Source organism: Aphelocoma coerulescens, chromosome 2, assembly GCF_041296385.1.
Source record: "Aphelocoma coerulescens isolate FSJ_1873_10779 chromosome 2, UR_Acoe_1.0, whole genome shotgun sequence".
Classification (NCBI taxonomy): Eukaryota; Metazoa; Chordata; class Aves; order Passeriformes; family Corvidae; genus Aphelocoma; species Aphelocoma coerulescens.
Window position 1 is genome coordinate 21,041,774 of NC_091015.1, and position 20,006 is coordinate 21,061,779.

The 20,006-nt window shown below is 38.9% G+C and overlaps 1 protein-coding gene across 1 annotated transcript in view; it reads left to right on the forward strand.

The window, feature by feature from the left end:
* Nucleotides 1-20,006, forward strand: part of RSU1 (Ras suppressor protein 1) — a 103,721-nt gene that overhangs the window by 34,059 nt on the left and 49,656 nt on the right. The window contains exon 8 of the mRNA XM_069006730.1: nt 7,168-7,300. Coding sequence (XP_068862831.1) covers nt 7,168-7,300 — 133 coding nt within the window. The remainder of the gene's footprint in view (nt 1-7,167; nt 7,301-20,006) is intronic.

The following is a 20,006-nucleotide window of genomic DNA, read 5'->3' on the forward strand; positions in this document are numbered from 1 at the left end:
TCCCAGAGAGTTAACCACTCCTCCTGTCACCTGAATATAGAAATGTGAGTTTGCCCAGCCAGGTTAGGTCTATAATCTCCCTGTATTTAGTACCTGAAGTGTGGTTTAAGGTGGTAATTTGGCATTTCATCCATCCTCTTCTCCTTCCCAGGCTTCATCTTCAGTCCTGACACAGGAGTGTCAGAAGTGTCAGACTTCCCATTACACTTTGGTATAAAGATTCTGGCTGACCTTTGCTTTGATGCTGGAATTTTGTATAAATATCTCAGGACTACATTCACTTTGTTTTAAACTCTCTCCTATGAAACATGCTGGAGGGTAAAATTCTCTTCCAATACAATTGTAATAGCTGTGGCTGAGGTGATACCAGTTTGGCCTGTATCACTTCACATTTACATCAAGGGTAGAGAATTCAAGATTTAGATGGTCTGCTTTTACTTGATTTATTTCAGCTATGTTCCTTTTACTAAGAGTTGAAGCAAATGGAGTAGCTATTATGCTATCACAGTATAATCAGACTATTTAACCTATCAAAGTGAACAGTGAGAGGACACTTGGCTGCTGATCCTCACTCCATGAGAAGAAAGCTTGTAGGAGAGGGAGCCAGCAGTGTTTTAGAACTAAGTCAGCTTAGTTCAGCACTAAAATAAAGAATGTATTTTGACAGTGATGAACATTAGAACAAGACACAACTGGCAGAGTCTCCATCTCCTGATGTTTTTCAGACCAGATGTTTTTCTGTTTGAAATGTGTTTGTAAGCTGTTCAGTTACTGAACTGACACAGAGATCTACTGTTAAATGTATTCAAGTGAATGCTGAAGTTGGAGTCTCATCTCTGAATTCATTATTGGAAATCATCATGTACGTCTAAGAAGTTGTAAGAATAACATGTTATGTTGCAAAACCTGTTTTAACTCCCTGAGAGTAATTGTAAAGCTGAGGGTGGACTTAGGCTTCAGTGTTGGCTTTCAGATTGTTCCCTCAGCCTCCTCTTACCATGGGGCTTCCTCTCTAACACTCACAGGGGAGGTTGCAGGCATTCCCATCTGTGTGGTTAGGAAAGGAGCCAGGGGAAGACTTCCAGCCTGCTTCTGTGTCATGGATGCTCTGGAGTATCTCATTTATTTGCATGTACTGAATCTGATTTGTTGTTATCTGAGACTTGAACCTTTTCCCACATTATGTAGAACCACCACAAGTGCTATTTCAGGGTTCTCTGAAGTGGTGGTGGCTAGAAGTGATACTGTTAGATCTTCTTCAGTGTAAGGATGTAGGGGTGAGAGGGCAGAAGCATTGCTGGGATTGATCTTTTGGAGGCATTTCAGTCTAGGTTTAGGTTTACTAACTTCAGCTGTTCTCTCTTAGTGCATAGAAGCTCATTAGTAAGCAAATTTGTATTTTTGACATATACTGTGAAGATGTACATTTGTTTATCATACTGTATTTCCGTGAATGTCTCTGCTGGTTCCAAAGAGGTGGAGTCACACTTCACTTAGGTACAAGAAGACTTTGCTCTTTGTTGTCTTACTGCTCCTTTATAAATACTGTTTAATTCTACTGTATTCTGTTGCTAATCCTTCAAAAGTGCTGTGTCTTCAAAGCATAGATGATCTTACTTGATAGGAATGGTGTGAGTTACTGGTGCACAGCCTTACATATGCTTAAGATTGGGGTAAAAATCATTGGCTTTTGATAATACTTTGTGGCATAGAAATGAGTATATATATTTTTTTTTTACATAGGTATTAAGACATCATTCACAATTTAATTACTTTGGTATCCTTTTTATGACATAATAGTCATGATATTTCTTCTACCCCTGCACTTAAAACAATCTCTCTCTCTCTCAAGACAAAGCAAATGCCACAAAAGTAATAAAAATTATAATCCCTGTGGTGTAAAGCAAATCTAAAACAAGCCAGGACAGACATATTTTTACGTACAACCTAAGTTTAAATTTAGTGCAGTGGATTGATCCCTTACTTAGCATTTAATAAAACAGGATTCAGAGGTATTTATATCTAAATAAATTACTAAAACTAATTTTGTTCTTCGTGTCATATGTGCAACAGAGAGTAAGACCTTTGTGTTGTAGAGGGAAAGAACATTTAAATTGCAGTCTTAAGAGGAATCGCTAGAGGGGATGTGTTAAAATTTGAGGACTCTCCTTGAGGTCAGTGAAGCAGAGTGTAGGCTGGGAGGGGAGTCAGAGTATCAAAAGGACACAGATGTGAAGCTCAACAGTACACAAGCTAAAAATTATATCCATTGATTTTAATGAAGCTCCACTGGGGATGAATTTAAACCATTACAAAGAAGTGTTGATCTGGCATTTTACAGCTAGGATCATGTTTCTTATGCTGAATGCCATTGTTCAGTTCTCAAATGTCAGAGTTGTTTAATTACCTAATTTCACCTTTTAATTTTTGAGAGTATTTAAAGTATTGCCGAGGGCATTCAAGTGGAAAGGACAAGCCAGGTTTGTGTTCATTCTGTTTCCTTTTGTATGTGTTGAAGTAATGCCTATGTACACTAGTCATACCTTACTGTACCTCCAGTATACACCCACTGGGTAAATATTACACACTTTGTAGATCATACATCACAAGAGGAGGAGGGGCTTGTGGTTGTATGTAAGGGGTGCTTGCAGACTAGATCTAATGGACAGGAGTAGCCTGGGAGATCTGAAGGCACCCTTGGCCAAAGTGATGGGTGGTATTATTACTGGCTGTGATACCCTCTGCAAACACAACTGTGGGAGGCAGCATTTTATTTTCTATTATGAGCTCTTTTCTTACCTTTGGAGGCATTTGAGCAAAACATGAGTGTTCACACAAACCATCTTTTATTTCAACAGCACTGCAGGAAAATAACAAGAAACATTAATGATCATGTTTTAGCTCAAGTGCAGGATAGATCCACTGAGACAGGAAAGTGTAGCTGTCTTCTTATCCTGTAAATGTCTCTCAGGATGAGGTGTGCCTCCTGTCATATGAGTGGCCCTTCTGCCCACCCATGGCTGTAGAAGCTCTGAATTTAAGAAGTGACAAATGGTATTTTTTGTTAATGGATCACCTAAGTTAGAACCCATTAAAATAAAAATATGCATACTTTGATTTTGCACTTGAATTTTCAGTTTTGCTGTAGTTCTGTTGTAGCTCCCAGGTGGCAGCTAGCGAGAGATTTGGGCAGTAGACAGTTTTCAGGTCTGCACAGCTTAGTAGCTGGGCATTAGGAGCAATTTGGTTTTGAGGTGGGGTAAGCAAAGAAGTTGAATCACAGGGATCCAATCAAACTTAAGGGTTCAAGATCATCTTTAGATACAATGAGTGCTGAGACAGAAATAAAAATGCCAAGAATCAGGCATTTTTAAGACCAGACAGATGGCTCCTTTTAGAAGGTTTTTGGTCATTCTGTGCAGGTTGTCCACAGCAGTCAGCTGTTAGATCTCTACTCTTCCCTTTTCCAGGTTCTGTTCTCTTTTCAGTGTCCACTTGCTGGTAGCAGCAGTGTCCACTTTGCAGTCTTCCTACTTGGTAATCTGTATTTACCTAAGATAGAGTAAAAAAAGTACCTGTCGGACTTAGAAGGTTCTTTAAGCATGTTAAACCTGAGTTCTGGGATGTATAGTTTTGATGATTTATTAGAATAATTTTAGAAGCACTCAAAAATAATTTGAAAAACATTTCTGTGCCCTAGGAAAGGGGCTGTACTGACTAGCCTTGAAGATGGCCTGTTCTTCCTCACTTACCAGAGGCACACGACTGTGATGCCTTTCGGTGGAGCTGATCCCTTTCAGTATGACAAAATAGCAAGAACTTGAAGTCCATAATGAAGAAATACAATTTTAGTGAAACAATTATGCCAAATTAGAGAAATGATAAATACTTTTTAATAGGCAGATATGCATGGAAAGAACAGAACAGCAGTGACCAGTGCAGTCTCCAATCCTAATACATTTTGTGATTGAATCTTCGGTGCTGGAGTTTTACTGGAGGTAATTCTGTATTTTGCTTACTAAAAGCGTCTGAGGGATTTGATGTGATCTGTGTAGCAGAACACTATATAAATTTCTGAAAGCCCTGGGGATGGTGTTCTGCTGATGCAGCTGTTAGACAATACGCATGAAGGCACATCTGCCATGGCTTTTTCCCTGGTTCTAGTGCTGCAGGGGTGGAATAACAGCATTTTCTAACATGGTGCTGCCATAAAAAAATCACCTAGGCAAGGAGACTTTTGGGGTGGGGGGATAGGGGCACGTGTGAGGTGTCTGGCTGCTCGGCACTCCTGAGGTGAGCCTGGTACCAGAGCCATTGCTTCAGGCAACTGTGATCATCTCTTCCACACTGCTGGGGTTTGTCCTGTGCACTGCAGCAGAAGGGTCCATGCAGTGTGCTCCTGTGTATTTGGCTGCCCCAGCACATACTATTCATGAGATGTTACTGAGACATTGGCCTTGTGCTTGGGACTCCTGGATATCCTGCAGCCAGAGGAGAATTAGATATGCCCTCGATTCATGGATTTTTTAGCTGTAAGCACAAAAAGGACAGCAGGATATGGCCCCAAGCAATGTACGGTGATGCAGTACAAACATTTCCCTTCTGTCTCATTTTTAATTATGTGGCTTCTTTGTGCTCAAATGGCTTGCCTTGTGTCAGGAGGATTAGACTCCATTTCTTCCTTAGTTCTGATGAGGCGGGGCACTCTCTGTGTAACTTCCTACTTATTTTTCTGCCTTCATTTCCAGATGGAAATTTTGGTATCAAACAGGGAGGATTTTAAAGCATTGGTTGCCCTGTCCTTCTTGTCTTCTGTAGGGCAGCCCTCCTTCACTCACCTGCAGAGAACCCAGTGCTTGCCGTGAGGACAGACAAGTTGTTCCTTTTCTCACTAGCACACTTGATTAAATTCTTCACTTAAAATCCCTAGGTTCTCACTCCAGCTCTAGGTGGCCAGTGGGATGGGCTGCCAGGCCAGCTGCTGCTGGCAAGGCTCCCAGAAGGACGTCCTGGGCAGGGAGGGGTGGATTTTGGTGCAGATCCTGAATTTTTGTGCGCCCCAGTTTCCTCTGTAATCAGATTAATTAGGGCCTCTGCCTCCTTCTTCCCTGTGAAGGTGAAAAGAAATATTTGTACCTGCCTCCAATGTATTTTGGGAAAAAAGAGAAGACAGAGGAAAATAAAGTTAATACATTGGCATGGGGACCTACAGGTTATTCTGCTTGAGCAGTCTTTCTTTTGCTGTAAGATTCCTTTTGCTGTAGTAGAGTAGTAATTATTGCAATGAATTATGTTTATATGGGCCATGTGGTATTTGAAATGGAAGTGGGCATGCTGCTCAAGTGCTGTGGGACTGGAAACATGCATCAGCCTTCCCTGGATGGACAATTTCTGACACAGCTTGGGACGAGAGGATTCAGCTGAGACCCTGGATATTGAGATTTTGGGCACATGTAACTTATTCCTATAAGCAGCATTGAACTTGACCTATGATGGAACCAAGCCTGCATCCCCAAATTTAACTGGTTTTATTAGTTACACAGATTGATCATTTTACCCTGTTGTAGCACCTACAGAGTGCTTGCAGCGTTGGTAGTTTCAGAGGGCAGCATACAGGATTTTTTGCAGGTAATAAAATGGGAAATCCAATTTGCAGTTGCAAAGCAAGCCCCTGAGTGGTACAGGATCTTCCCAGCAGCCCTGGTCAGAGGGTTAGGGCTAATCGCCACGCTGGTCGGCTTCCCCAGCGGCCTCCACGTGAGAGCTGCACGGCAAGAGCGCCAGCCCACGCCTTCAGCCAGCACAGATTTAGACACACTGCTTTCTTGCTTATTAGGTCCTTTTGTCACAGTACTTAATCCTTTTTCCTGATCCTTGTTAGAACAGGGCTGCTGAGTCCCTTAATAAAGCAGACGAGGTGCACTGAAGCGTGTGGCAGCGGGCGGCTGCCGCCTGACTGACGGCTGTGGGGGATGCTCCTGCCACTGCTGGCTCAGACCAGCCTGCCACAGACAGCTGGCAGATGAGCTTGTTAAGGTAATGGTGATGCCACGATAGGCTGGTATGAGATGCTTGGCATCTTTTCACACCATATAATGGCCTGTCTTTAATTGTCTTAACCCCTTTTACAGAGAGGAATACGCCAAGGATTAGCTGTCATTCAGAATGTGTAGCCAGAGTGGGCAGTGAGCACAGGGCTTGCAGCAGCTCCCCTTGCCTGCACTTGCACAGCTCCTTTTATTTTGGAATGCTGTGGTGTCAGGTTGATTTCAGATTTCATGAGCAGCTTGGCTCAGTCAGTCTTCAAAACCCTTTTTTGTTTTGTTCTCCATACTTAAAGATTATTTTATCTTGTTGTGGTTTAGTTATTGTTGAGTTTTGGGGAAAGGGTAGGCCTTTCTTCATTGTAAAATTCACAAAAATAAATTGAAAATGTGCCACAGATTTCTTAATTTAAAGAACACAAGAAAATATTTCAATGGCTAGACTGTCCTGGAATTCAACCTTTCATATCCATAGTCATGAGGAGTTTTGGTGCAGCATGTACTGTTTCAGGGTTGGATGGTAAACTTTTACAAAATGAACAAACAAGAAAACCCCAAGCAAGCCAGTCGTAGGTCTCTTGTGTTTCTGTCAACAGAATAGGTAACTGCCATGTTACAGGAACAGTGCTGTTTGTTTGCTTTGGTGAGTATGTATCATTCTAACCACAGATCAGTGTGGGATCTTGGTGCAGACAACATGCTGGGCAATGGGAAGGAAAAAAGCCCCTGGAGTAGGGATTGAGGAATTCCCTGCAATGCCAAGCTTCAGCAGAGCAGACTTCTACCAGAGAATCACTCTTTCATTCCTGCATGGTGGAGATAGTGAAAAGGTACATTATCAAGTCACACTTAAAACTAATTTAATAAACAAGTGGACAAAGTTCAACCCTGCTTTGCAACCCTTTGTAGCAGCACTGAAAACAAATAGAGTGGAACTGCATCCATCATGGTGGGAACCACTATGTCCTTCTGTTCCTCTTTGCTAAGACTGAAATATTTCCTTTTATTATGGTTGTACTTTCTGAAACAAATAAAAGGTTTTTCTATTCACAGCAAGGTATTTCTTTCAAATTTTTCGTGTTTCAAGCATTTTTCATGTGGTGTTTCGTTCAATCTCTTTCAGGTAATTTGGATTTGACTGGTCAAAAACAAGTCTTCAAAGCGGAGAACAATCCTTGGGTTACCCCTATTGCTGATCAGTTCCAGCTGGGAGTATCTCATGTTTTCGAATACATTCGTTCAGAAACATATAAGTAGTAAGTATTACATTATATACTGTAGCTGTGTTGTTTGTTTTTTTCCCTGTAGTGTTTTGGGCAAAGTGTTACCAGCTACACATATCTTTCATAATACATGCAGTAACTTGGTATCCAGGACAAATATGCAAGCCTGTACATTTATATTAAGGAATTTTGCTAAGAAGAAGGTGACTGTCACGTAGACAAGTTAGGAAAGCACAAAGACTGTTTGATACTGTCCTGCATTTTTTGTTTATTTCTAAGAACTTCAATGTAACATGAGAGATGTAAAAGAACAAGCATTACAAGCCTTTTGAGACGTACTAATTTTAAGTATGTTCGGTATGGCTTTATAGATTGAAATAGATATTTGTTAATGGTTTTGGATGCGGGTTGTTATGTTTTGAGAGATATCCAGATTTTAAATCTGTTTTGATCTGGACTAATTTGCAAAAGTCTACAACCTTAGTAATTCAAATACAGGTACTAGTGCTTTCTTCGACAATGTGTAAATGTGTGTGCTGGGCTTCTCCATTTTAATGCAAGATTCCATGTACTAATGCTGACTAATGGTTTAGGAAAAAATGTCTTTAATCATTCACTGAATAGTAATATTTATTTTAAGTAAAAAATCTCCTTGTTATTCTTTAGATGGGAAGTTATTTTTCAGTGTCTAGCAGCATTCTTGATGCTGTCTCCCTAGGAGCAGTAGGAAGTACAACAGTACAGCCTCTGGATTGGAAAGTTAGTTTTTGCATTTTGCCTTTATTTAAAAAATACATTTTAATAATTCAGAAGCATTTCTGACAATCTTTTGTATGTTTGCTGTCTGAACAAAATTACCAGAGAAGAGTATTCACAAGTGACAGTTGTGGGATTCCAATTAAGTAACTGAGATGTAAATTTCTATATGAAACTAAATGACCCAACAATGGCTTTTGTCGGCTATTGCTCTTCATTTACAGAATTTTAAATTAAAAGAATCACAGATGGGAGAGTGGTTGCAAGAATTGTGTGTCTCAGAAGGGTGCTGATATTTATGCTGTAATGCGTGTTCTCAAGACAGATTTATTAATAGATGTAAGTAGGCTGCAACACCCTTCTTGCAGTAGTACTCTGTACTACAGACATGGTGTAGGGAAACAGCTGCCTATCTCCTTGGACCATCCCTTCCCCACTTTTCATTGTGCACCTGCATCTCTTGATGCAGGTTCTTGATAATGTTTTGTAATTCTGCTTTATATTGTCAGTTTTATATTTCTGTTTGCTGAGCAGTGTAGGTTAGGGATCTTCTTGCACTTCTCACAGGGACCACTCTGGGCATCATGAGGACAGCAAAATTTTAGGGTCTGAAGTGCAGTTTTGAGAATTTGACCCATATTCAGTTTGTGGGGAAGGGAATGGGGGGGAAGCTGTTAAAGAAAAAAAAAAAGTAACTCTGGGTATATTAAAATGCTCTGGCAACTTTCCTGTGTAATCAAAACTGACAAGAAGGTTCTGTAATTCATCAATTACCTCAGCTGTTGTTCTTTGTTCCAAGTTAGGCATATTGTGCTTGTTGTCTTGCTCTTTGCTGAGGTGTAGCAGTGTCTTGTTGGCTAATGGGCCAATTTTGATTTTGTCCTCAGTAAATATCTGAAACCTGTATAGTTAACAGTGTAAGCAGAATCAGACTCTAGTTATTAATAGGGAAAAAAATCAAAACCAAGTAGTCTTTCTGTGGCTCATTCATGGTTTCTACTTTGATCTTAGAAGCTATTATGACACATTAATGTGTCATTATTTTCAAAGTTTAGTGATGAAACCCAAATGCATGGAGATGTTAATAATTAGGTGTTAATTTTAGATTTTCAGCATTATGACCATTTTATATTTAAATCATAAATTAAAAGTATCAGTATAATTTTGTTAGAAACCCAGTAGTAACTTTTTTTGAGCTTTGATTTTACTTGTTTTCCCTGCTGTAAAGAGAGTTCATGGATTTTCCTACTGAAAAAATACTGTCCTTTTTATTTCCAGTTTCCTCTAAGTATGTGATCTGAGAATTACTGGGATGCCATATCCTAAGACATTCCTCTGTTTGCATTTGGGTCTAGGAATTAAAAGTCAAAAGCAGTGGCATGGTCTAGGTAACAGATCTAGTAGCATTATTGTGCTCAAAAGCAGATCAGGACTCAGAAGAAATTAAAACTGTTTTTTGTGGTGGAATTTTGAACTTTCCCTGCTAATGACTATACAGCTTCTTCAACTGCCTTTTTCTTTCAGAGCCTTTGAACAGGTAGTGTGTCTTTTTTCCTATTAAGCAAATCACAAGTTTGATATGTGAATTTAGAATTTTTCCCTGTGGGTATCTAAATGAGGAAAGTCAAGTTCTTGAGTTTTTGTGTGTTTTATTGCTCATTCTGCCAAAATAAAAAAAAAAAAATCTTCCAACATTTGATAGATCCAGACAGGTTAACTTTTACTGCGAGGCAAAGCAGTACAGGTAAATGAATGATTTGGATAGGATGCTGCTTAGCTAACCTCACTTGCAACTCTGAGAAGATAGAACATACATCAGCAGCTGACCATCAGACCAGTAAGTTTGCTTTCAGGTACTGGAAGATGTAAACTCTCATAAACCAGAACTATGCATCTGTATGGCAGATGAATTTAGAGCTCCAGAGACAGAGTTTTGTTTCCCTTTGTCCATTGCTTTTGCTAGCTGATTGGAAATACTGACTCTTCTTTGTTTACAAGTTTAACATTGTCTAGACTAGCTAAGACAGGGTAGGCTCATGCAGGCAAAAGTGCCAAGTTTCAGGGGCTCACCAAGTTACATTTTCATTAAGGGGGTTATGCTAATATAATAATGCTAATTTTATTTTGTTTGCAATGGCTAGAACTTCATGTTTGATCATTTGCTGTTAACTTAGCCAGAAAGCAGTAACTCAGTAAGTCCTGGCAGTGCACTCACTTTAGTCATGTAAATAAACCTTGAGGTTTCGTAACTGGCACAAGTCATCACTGCAGTCAATGTCAGGGATCTCCATTCAGATTCTGTGAGGTTGCACTTGGGAAGCAGCTACCAAATAGATCACAAACCTCTTCTTTCTTTTGTGAAATGTACTGGCTGTTTCAAACATATTTAGTGAAAAATTACATCCCATTTTTAGCCATGTCTTGGGATATTCATGCTCTAGTGATTAATTGATAAGTAGGGATGACACCCATGAGGGATGATTATGTCTAAAGATAAAATGTCATTTGTCTTGCATACTTTTACATTTCCACACTCGTTTTACATGATACTCACGCACCAAGTATAAAACTGGAATTGCACTTTACTTCAGAAGCATGTTAACCAGTAAGACCCTCAGATCAGCTCTTCTTACTTTGTAGCTTCTTTCATTTCCTTTAATTTCCTTACCTTTCATGAGAAATGGTACCCGGTGATTTTTTCAACCCTAATTTTTCAAGGAAGACTTGTGCTGACAAAAAGATGGGCCATATATTGTGGTGGAAAATGTGTGTGGAGGGGCTCTTAATTCTTAAAAGGAAATTCAGCAGCTCTTGGCACTTTGCTAGCTTTTGTTGGCTAAAATACGCCCACTGCACATATCATCCTGTGACAGCATCGTTTGGAAATAGGTCAGTTTGCCAAGTATGTAATGATTCTTAATCTCTCACTGCTTTGTAACTTCCTGAAACTTTAGTAAGCTGAATTTTGGCTTCGATTCTATATATACTCAGGAGCTGCCATTAAACTCCGTGTGATGTCATGATAGTGTTGAAAAGCAGTTGAAGAACTTGCCTAAACAGTGAAGGATAATGGCAACCTTGTCTCCTCAAAGGGCTTAACTAAATGTTTTATTTTTTATTCATGCCTTTAGTCAACTTTCAGAGTGACCTTTATGTTGTAAGCATATTCTCAGAGGATCTCTCTCTAGGATACTGACAAATAGATGATGTATTGTGTGATTTAGTCGTCACAATGTACTTAGATAAGTGCATACAGACATAAATGTTTGAAAGAAAACAATGAATTAACTTCCTATGAAGAACAAAATTCTATGATGTTCCTTACGATTTCTGTAAGATAATTAGTTATTTGTATAAGATGAGATAAAACTGAGATATGCAATTGGTACCAGTGGGTGGGTTTGTTTGCTGGCATTTACAGCAAAGTTAGTCCAGAAAGCTGGTCTTTGGGTACATTTCTGGAATTATTCATATGCTCTTGATCCATCTTCATGTGGAACTTGTTCTTTGCATGTTTGTTTCTGTAACAGGTAGAATAGTGATTTTGATTTTATCACAGCAGAGTCTATTGCAAACATCAACACCTGGTAGTGTAATCCCGTCTAAAACAAAAGAAATTGCTGGGTCCCGAGTGCATTTTTAAGCTGCCCTTATACCCAGGAATCACCTTTTAACACATTATCTAATGATTGTTGTTTCCCTGTTTGACCTCCATATCCCAGTGAGGCAGAATTACAATAGAACAGTCTCACCATTTTTAAGTCTCTAGAAAGCAAATTTTTCCCACAAGGCAGTCAATTTGGAGTCAAGAGACTCCACAAGATGTTTCTTGAAAGGAGGGAAGTTGCACTTTTCACATTTCCATCAGGAAAGGTAGTAGAAGAGCAAGCCATTTTCAAGACTGACACATGAACTCTTAGCAGAAGAGATGGTTTGACAAATGCGGTGCTGAGCATGTATCACTTGGCAGCATTGGAACATAGGTTTCCCTGGGCAGGCTGCTCTGTGCTAAGCATTGTAATTGGAAACCCCGTTTCATCGGCAGTGACAGTGTGGAAAAATCCACAGTGTAGAGAATCTCCCCAGCTTCTTGGGAATGAGTTGTTGTACTGAACCCCCACTATTATGCAGCAGCTGCTTCCAGGGCAACAGACACAGATAGTGAAGGAGCAGATTCCTCTCTTAAGTTATATTAATGAAGAGTATTTCAGCATTTATTTTTAACAACTCAAGGAGACTGGCAGGATACTCAGAGTACTGCAGTAGAATACAAATAGTATCTTGAAATAATTAATGATCTTATTCCACAGTTGTTAACCCTATTTAAGTTCAGGTGTATGGTGTTTGGTGCTGTTGAGATGTAAAGATGATAATCAGTAAAACCACCTATCAAGGAGTGGAAAAGAGGTCAAACAAATGAAAAATCCAGGTGTTGGTTCTTGGGAAGCATGTTGGGAAAATGAGAATTGCCAGCAGTTGATACGAAGGCATCAGCAGGTTGAACTGATATGAAGAGAGATAGTCCTGAAATGATGTTACTTGTGCAGCACAGTCTAGGACCTGCAAGAATCCCATTTTATGTTAACACAAAAAGCAGGAATATTTAAATTATGTTTGCTGATGGTACAAAGCTAGCAGCATAGAAAAGAATCAGCATGCCACACAGTAAAATTAGCAAACAAAGAGGAAGGCTTGGGTGTATTAGTTATAGGCAAGCCACCGGTGTGATATGCGGGAGTGAGGGGAAGAGAAAGATAGGTGCAATCCCCAGAGTTTGGCTGAAAGAGTGGAAATTTTCCAGTACAGAAAAGGAAATATTTCACAGTTGTGGTCATTATGTTCATGAAAGATGAACTCAGGCAGGAACAGGCAAAGTGTGGAAATATAATAGGATAGTGAAATGAATGAAGAAAGAAGAGGAAATTTAAAAGGTATGTGATTTATTTAGCAAAGTAAAGTCTGATAACAGAGGTCATGGTTGTCATTGGAAGGGAGACGGGGAGGAAAAATTTCATTTAAGACAAAAAGAAATGGTATACATAGGAACAAGTATAAATAAGCTGGCCAGGTGTATATTTGAAGGAAGGTCTCTAATTATTAAGGGAGCAAGGTAATAAATAACTTTCTGATAGAAACAGTCTTACAACAGAAGAAATGAAGGCCAAAATCTAGTTTCAGTGAGCGCTGATCAGTTGGGCAGGAGTACATGATGTGATTACTTGTGGCAGAGGATGGAGTGTCTGTGATGTAGGCAGACCTTGCATTCGCATCTCCTTTTTTTTGAGTGAATAGTTCAGATGACACCCCCATATATATTAAGATAACTGCACAGTGCCACTGACATTAAACTAAAGGAGGAAAAGCTCTGTTTTCTGTTAATATGAAGAATAATTATGCACATTTCTGCATTTAGTAACCTGTTTAAATGAACATGGCAGCTTTGTGCAGTTGTTTATAATTACTGAAAATTTTTCATAAGCTAAGAATTGTTATTACATAAATTATATATTCATTAGGAAAAAATCATTGGGGTTATGAAAATCTTCCTAACATTTCTTTTTGCACTTAGAAAAGCATTCTCTCTATATGTTGCTACAGTCTTTGGCTAGTTCTAAAGTAAAATTCAATTATCCAGTCATTATCTAATCTTGTGATGATACCAAAAAGAACTGGGCACAGTTGATTTCAGGAGTAATTTCAAATGGTTGGTATTCTGTACTCCCTGGGGGAAATAAAGATTTTAGAGAGGAACGCAGGCCAGTTGCTTGAAAGATCTATAGATCCGATTCAGCGGAGCTCAGTCAGGCACCTCAGCTGTTTGTATGATCTGCAGAGGTCAGTGAAGATTTAAAGAACTTGGATAGTGTGAGTCTACCCCACCCTGTTAAGAAAGACAGGCCATAATAAATGCCATTTACCTTCTTTATTTTTCTTTGCTTTTGTCTGTAGTATTCTTTTGTAATTTGTGGATGTAGCAATTTAACTCCAGACAGCAGTTTAGAAGCACACAGCTGTTCACTTCTTCCCCCACCCCCCATGGGATGGAGGAGAATCAGGGAAGGAAAAAGCTTGAGTTAAGAGCAATTTAGTCATTTGAACAAAGTAAATATAATAATAATACTGATATTAAAATACTATAATAATAATAGTAATAAAAAAGAGAAGAATAAACCCCAGATGCACAATACAATTACTGACCACTGACCAAGGCCAAGCCCATTCCTGAGCAGCAATCTGTCCCTCTCTATCTGTCCCAGCTTATACACTGGGCATGATGTTCTGTGGTGTGGAATATCCCTTTGGCCAGTTTGGTCAGCTGTCCCAGCTGTGTTCCCCCCCTTCTCCAGCTTCTTGTGCAGCTCCTCAATTTCAGAGCATGAGACACTGAAAAGTCCTTGGCTCAGTGCAAGCACTACTCAGCAACAACCAAAACATAACAGTGTGTTATCAACATTATTCTCATCCTGAATCCAAAACACTGCTCTGTACCAGGTACTATGGAGAAAATGAGATCTACCCAGACAAAACCAGGGCAATGGAATAGAAGGCTTCATGCATTAGTTTTCTCTTAGATGCAGCTCTACAAATACTTCTGGAACCAGTATTGTCACTGTTCCTTGAGGGATTGCTCATGTTTCTACACTCATAGCATGCGCCATTAGTGAATACTTCTTTTCCTTTCTCATTTCCTTTGTGTGGTTGTCCTGGGCCTGTACAAGGAATAAGATGGTGATGTATGTCCAACAGTCTGTTGCTGGAGCTCACTTAATTATTTCAGTGTCTTTTTAGCCTGGCATCTTTACCATTTGACCCCTCACATGGATGTACCATCTGTGCCAGTGGTAGCTGTGACCTCATTTATTTTGGCATGGTTTCAAAGACTGGGTAAAGGTAGTGGTAAAAATATAACCTCAGATCTACCTTAGGTGGGAGTCTCTGAGATGCCACATCTCCCATGAAGATGAACTCATGACAAATTAAGCTTCTCTCAAAGGATGGCAGGAAGCAGGATCCATCATAGCTGAGAAGTAAACAAGTGTTAATAGTCCTGATTCACACATTTTGATCACGTACCAGTAAAAAAATTTAAATTTACCAATAAAAATCTTTTATCAAGCTGATGTGGGGAAATATAAAAATGTCATTTACGTTTGGTTCTGTTGTATTGAAGACATGGTACTGTATATTTTATATGAAAATGCTGATTTGTATTCCAACCAAATGTTGTATTTATTGGCTGTATTTTAAAAATTGATAAATATATTAGTACATTATTTCCAACAGAGAAAATAGATGACTCAGAGTCCTGACATCTTTAGACAACATTTACATGCAAATCTGTAACTCTTCCCAAAAGAAGAGCTAACTGGAACCCATGTCAAAAGACAAACAATAAAAACACTATGTCTGTATATTTTTGTTTATATATTGCTAAGATGGATATGTAATAAAACCAAAGCTATCACTGATGTATCTGACAGATATAGATACTGCACATATAAATATTGGTGTAACTACTGATACTGCCATTTCCTTTGATATGAACTTTGTATAAAAGTTTAGAATATTATGCAGTAATCCATTTACCATGTCAAGGATAATAACCCAGGGTTTATGTCACTGGGGCAGATGTCTGGAGCTATGTTAGAAGTGAAATTGGAATGAAGTGAGTTAAGTGCAGAAGCTGAGGACTTGATGAAACCAAAGCTAGGGGTAACGGTGGTAGGGTACAGGACTTGAGTAGGGAAACAGCACAAAGTTGCATCAAACTATAGGACAAGGCAAGATCAGTTGCTGAGTTAAAAATCAATGGTAATTATGGTAAAATCCAAAATCAGTAACAGGTAGGGTGTGCCAGAGAAACTGGTAAGCAACTGGATCAAGGACCTGGCCTAGGGAACAGGCTGAGGTCTAACCAGGCAAACAAAGAGTGAGATGTGCAGCTGCAGGCAAGTGGCACCTTGGGCAGGAAAAATGATAGAGGAGATTGAAAAAATTTCTGCCGTGGGAAAGAGGGCCAATCCAAAGTGGGATCTATCTTGTTAGGCTTTTAGCCACTGGAGAGGCTGCTTGTAACTATCTGATTACGATAAACCTTAAAAACTAAATGGGCCCTTTTCTAAACTATGATAGATTATTAATAATGATGAGGGAAGGAAAGTCATGTTCTGTTATGCTTCTGTTCAGTGCAAGCTGAATGATAATTTAGGGAAGATAAGTTATTTCTCAGTCCCTCAAGTAGAAGCCTGACCAACATTTTGTTCTGAGAAATGGTTTTAAACATCCAAGCCTCTGGGCATGCACCCAGAAGGTTTAGAAGACTTGACTGACAGAGTCTGGACTCAGCAAAGCTCAGTCTTAGTTAAATTGTTGTGTCAGTGAAAGACTCAGAAGTCGACAGCAGTGTTAGTATCGTTCCAGCATCACGAAAGGTGAATAGGCCAAATTGGATTATTATGAGCTAGTTTACTCTGAAATTAATTCTGGGTTAAATAGTGAAAAAGAGACATGAAATTCTTCTAGTGATGATACAAAGAATGTGATTGTAATAGGAATGTAATTCATACACTTTAAAGCATGACTATGATTTTGAGAACCTTTTCCTAAAGAAATATTAAATCTTATAAATATTACAGATTTGGTTGGTCAAGGCAGCTCTTTAACCATAGAACTTTGTGAGACATATAGTTTGTACATAACATTGTCATTAGACAATGAGCACTGCATAATTTCAATAAAACACTAAGAAGAATTAACAACTCCCTGATAGGTCTTGGGAGACATTTACCAAAGAGAATGTTTCTTGTGAGCTCCACAGAGATCTGACCTGGAGTTGTTAAATGTTTTCCGCAGGTATTTGCAAGCAAATACACAGTTGTTTTTGATGACCTGGAAGTTGGTGAAAGATAACAGTGAAGGTATGGGCTGTCCTGGATCATTTAATGAACTGTGCCTGTACACTGTATTTTAAAGCAGCTCAAAGAAGAGCTTCATATCTGTGAATAAGATACACAAAATATACCTCATGGTGTGGTTAGGATTACAGGAGGAGATAAAAACAAGTGAATACTTCCAGAAGGCAATCAGCACTGAAAAACATTTTAAGAGACAGGATATATCTGAAGTGCACTGAAAGGTGCAACTGCATTCCGCATCAGCCCCAGCTGATGTGGTAAATAGTAAGTTCTTATTCCCATACTCACTAATCTGGGGCTGATGCTGATTTCATTCTGGTGTCAGTAGTTTTAAAGGGATGTTAAAAATGTGTTTAAATGCAGACACTTCTACTATATGAGAGCAGAAGTCAAGCAAATATGGAAAGGAAAGCAGGGTACAACTTACTAGGGCAACCTGCTAGGGAAAGTAACACTCAGTTTTCTCTTATTGTCCTCTGATTGCCTCAGGATAATTTCTGGGAAAATACATTTTAGAGCAACATCTCAGTATTAAGGTTATTGTATGATCCATGATGGATTTTAGAACACTGTGTGTAGTATCCAAAGGTGATGATCTATTGCCTGATTTTAGACTCTACCAGAACTACTGCAGTTGTAGGGCCTTCTATCCTATAGTGTGTTCTGCTGCTCTCACTGCTGTGGGCATGGTGGGTCTGTCATCTCCAATGGATTCAAGGGGTTTTCTCAGCATTTCTAGGGGGGTGTTGTTGCTAACCAAAGGCAGTCCAAAATACATACAATTCAGAAATTCACCTAATTTTGTTTGGGTGGGGGTTTTTTGTCTGTTGGAGAGATGGGTATTGCAGGGAACAGAATTTGGACTTTACAGTGATGCTGTGATGATTTTTTGCCTTTTATACCCCTTTTATACCTTTGTATAACTTCTGTATTCTTAGTGGTTTTTAGCTTACATTCTTAGACTTATTTGTCAAGATAGGAGACTAAAACATCTTAGAGGCTTCATAGTTAGGGATCAGAATGCTCCAGACACCAAGGTCCTCTCCAGAACACATTTTATAAACTAGGATAGAACCATCCAGGGGAAGGTTCCTTGGGGATGGGGGCTCACTCAAGCCTCTCATTGGGGAATTTTTGATAGATATGCTAATTAGTAAGACCTATAATGTTATACCAGATCTTTTGTGGGTGTGCATTGCGGTATGCCTTGGGGTGCATTCAACCTGGACATAGTGCACCTAAGGATCCTAAAATAAATACCAAGGTAAAATCCCGCTTTTCCCTCCTAAGTGTGTTTGATTCTTGATTTTAAGACAAGGAAAAGGCATTAACAATAGGTAACAAAAAGAATAGAGCATTTTTAGGAAAATCCTCAAGATGGCAAGAGGAAGAAGAATAGATTGGAAATAGCAGACAGAACGATACTAGTTGAGGACTAATGTGGAAAACACTGTTTTTCTACATAATAAGGGGTTTCTGGTAAAGTGTTGCAGCTAACAGTAAGTAGTGATAAGTCTCTTAACCCTTTGTAATCTTCAAAATTCAGTTGATTTGCTTTCTTGTTTTCTTCTTCAGATTGGTTCTTTATAACCAAACAAGAAGAGTTACTGCACACATTTGCTGGTTTTATTTGAGAGATAAATTAAAAAGTGGCGCTTTTATAATCAAGCAGATCTGTCTGCAATTTCTATTCTCTATGCAGCCATATCTGTTTTATTGCATGCTGGTTTTTATTGAACTCCAGTTTCTTCTTTCAGTTTCACATTATTTCAGGGTTTTGTGTGGTCTTTAGCAATTTCTTTATCCTTCTGTTGAGGGCTGTCAGCTAGATGGAGACCTGTCCCTAATTTTATGATTGCCTTTATCAACTATTTATCCAATGGAAGGCTGAGGTTGGAATTATTCTGGTGTAATTTGCTGGAGCCACTTGTAATGCAAACTCTGATAAACTTCTTAAAAGCCTTGATTTTATTTTAGCAGGTATTACTGTCATCCTGTTTATATGCACTTTTACAGCCCCTTACACCTAAAACACAGTGTTGAAAATGGTTATGATCAGATTTCACTTTAAATTCTTGTCGTTAAAATTAACTTTTTCTTGAAAAGTTTAAGCTGAAAAGCAAGAACTTCTGCTATATATGACACAGGATTTCTCAGTCCTGCATTTCAGTGCTTTCCTCCGACCAAACAAGAAATGCCCTACTGTTAAAGCTGGGGATTAGTCAAATATAGGTCCTGTGTAGGCAACACCTTTTGACTACAGCCTTGCAATGGCTTTTTTTTTTTCTGTATCCAACCACTTTAATTATTGAATCCTAAAATTCTGATGTACTGAAAATCAGTATCAAATATGCCAGGAAAAACTACCCTGTAATTTTTCTTCTTTATTACACTTGATGGGAAAAAGACATTGTAGTCTAAAGTGAAGTGTGCAGGAGCATAAACAGTCAAAAGAATTATATGCTATACTGACCACTTCACTTGCTCCAGCTCCACAAAAGCAATAATAATAAATGCAGGAATATTAGTCCTCTTCATAGTTTTGCCACGTTTTAAGAAGCTGTCTCCAGTTTTGGATGTAAACAGCAGCATTTGTTTCACTGAATGTGGAGCAGTGATTCCCTAAATCCTTTTGGTTATCTGTAGAAATTTTTGATCAGGTAGGTTTTCAATCCTACAAAAATACATCTTGCACCAAAATGCTGTCACAGGATGGTAAATACATGCAGAAGTAAATGAAGCAAATCCTGTACCCAGTGCTGTAAGTAGGGTTCCTCTTGGTAGGCAAAGGATATGCTTGATCTGTATTCACGTGTATACCCAGATTGCTGCCTCTGACTTGCTTTGGTATCTAATTTTATGGTAGTTTCTGCATATTAAATGTTTTGAGAGTTATCCAAGGTAAGAGAGAGGCATCCAGAACTCTTCAAAGATGCGTTGCAAGAACCTGGTACATACAAAGACCCCAATGAAGAAAGATCACAGTTTTAGAAGAACAGGATTTAGGCATGGATATATGTGTGTCAGTTTTGATTCTTAATGTAAAAGGGATTTTGATTAAAAAAGCT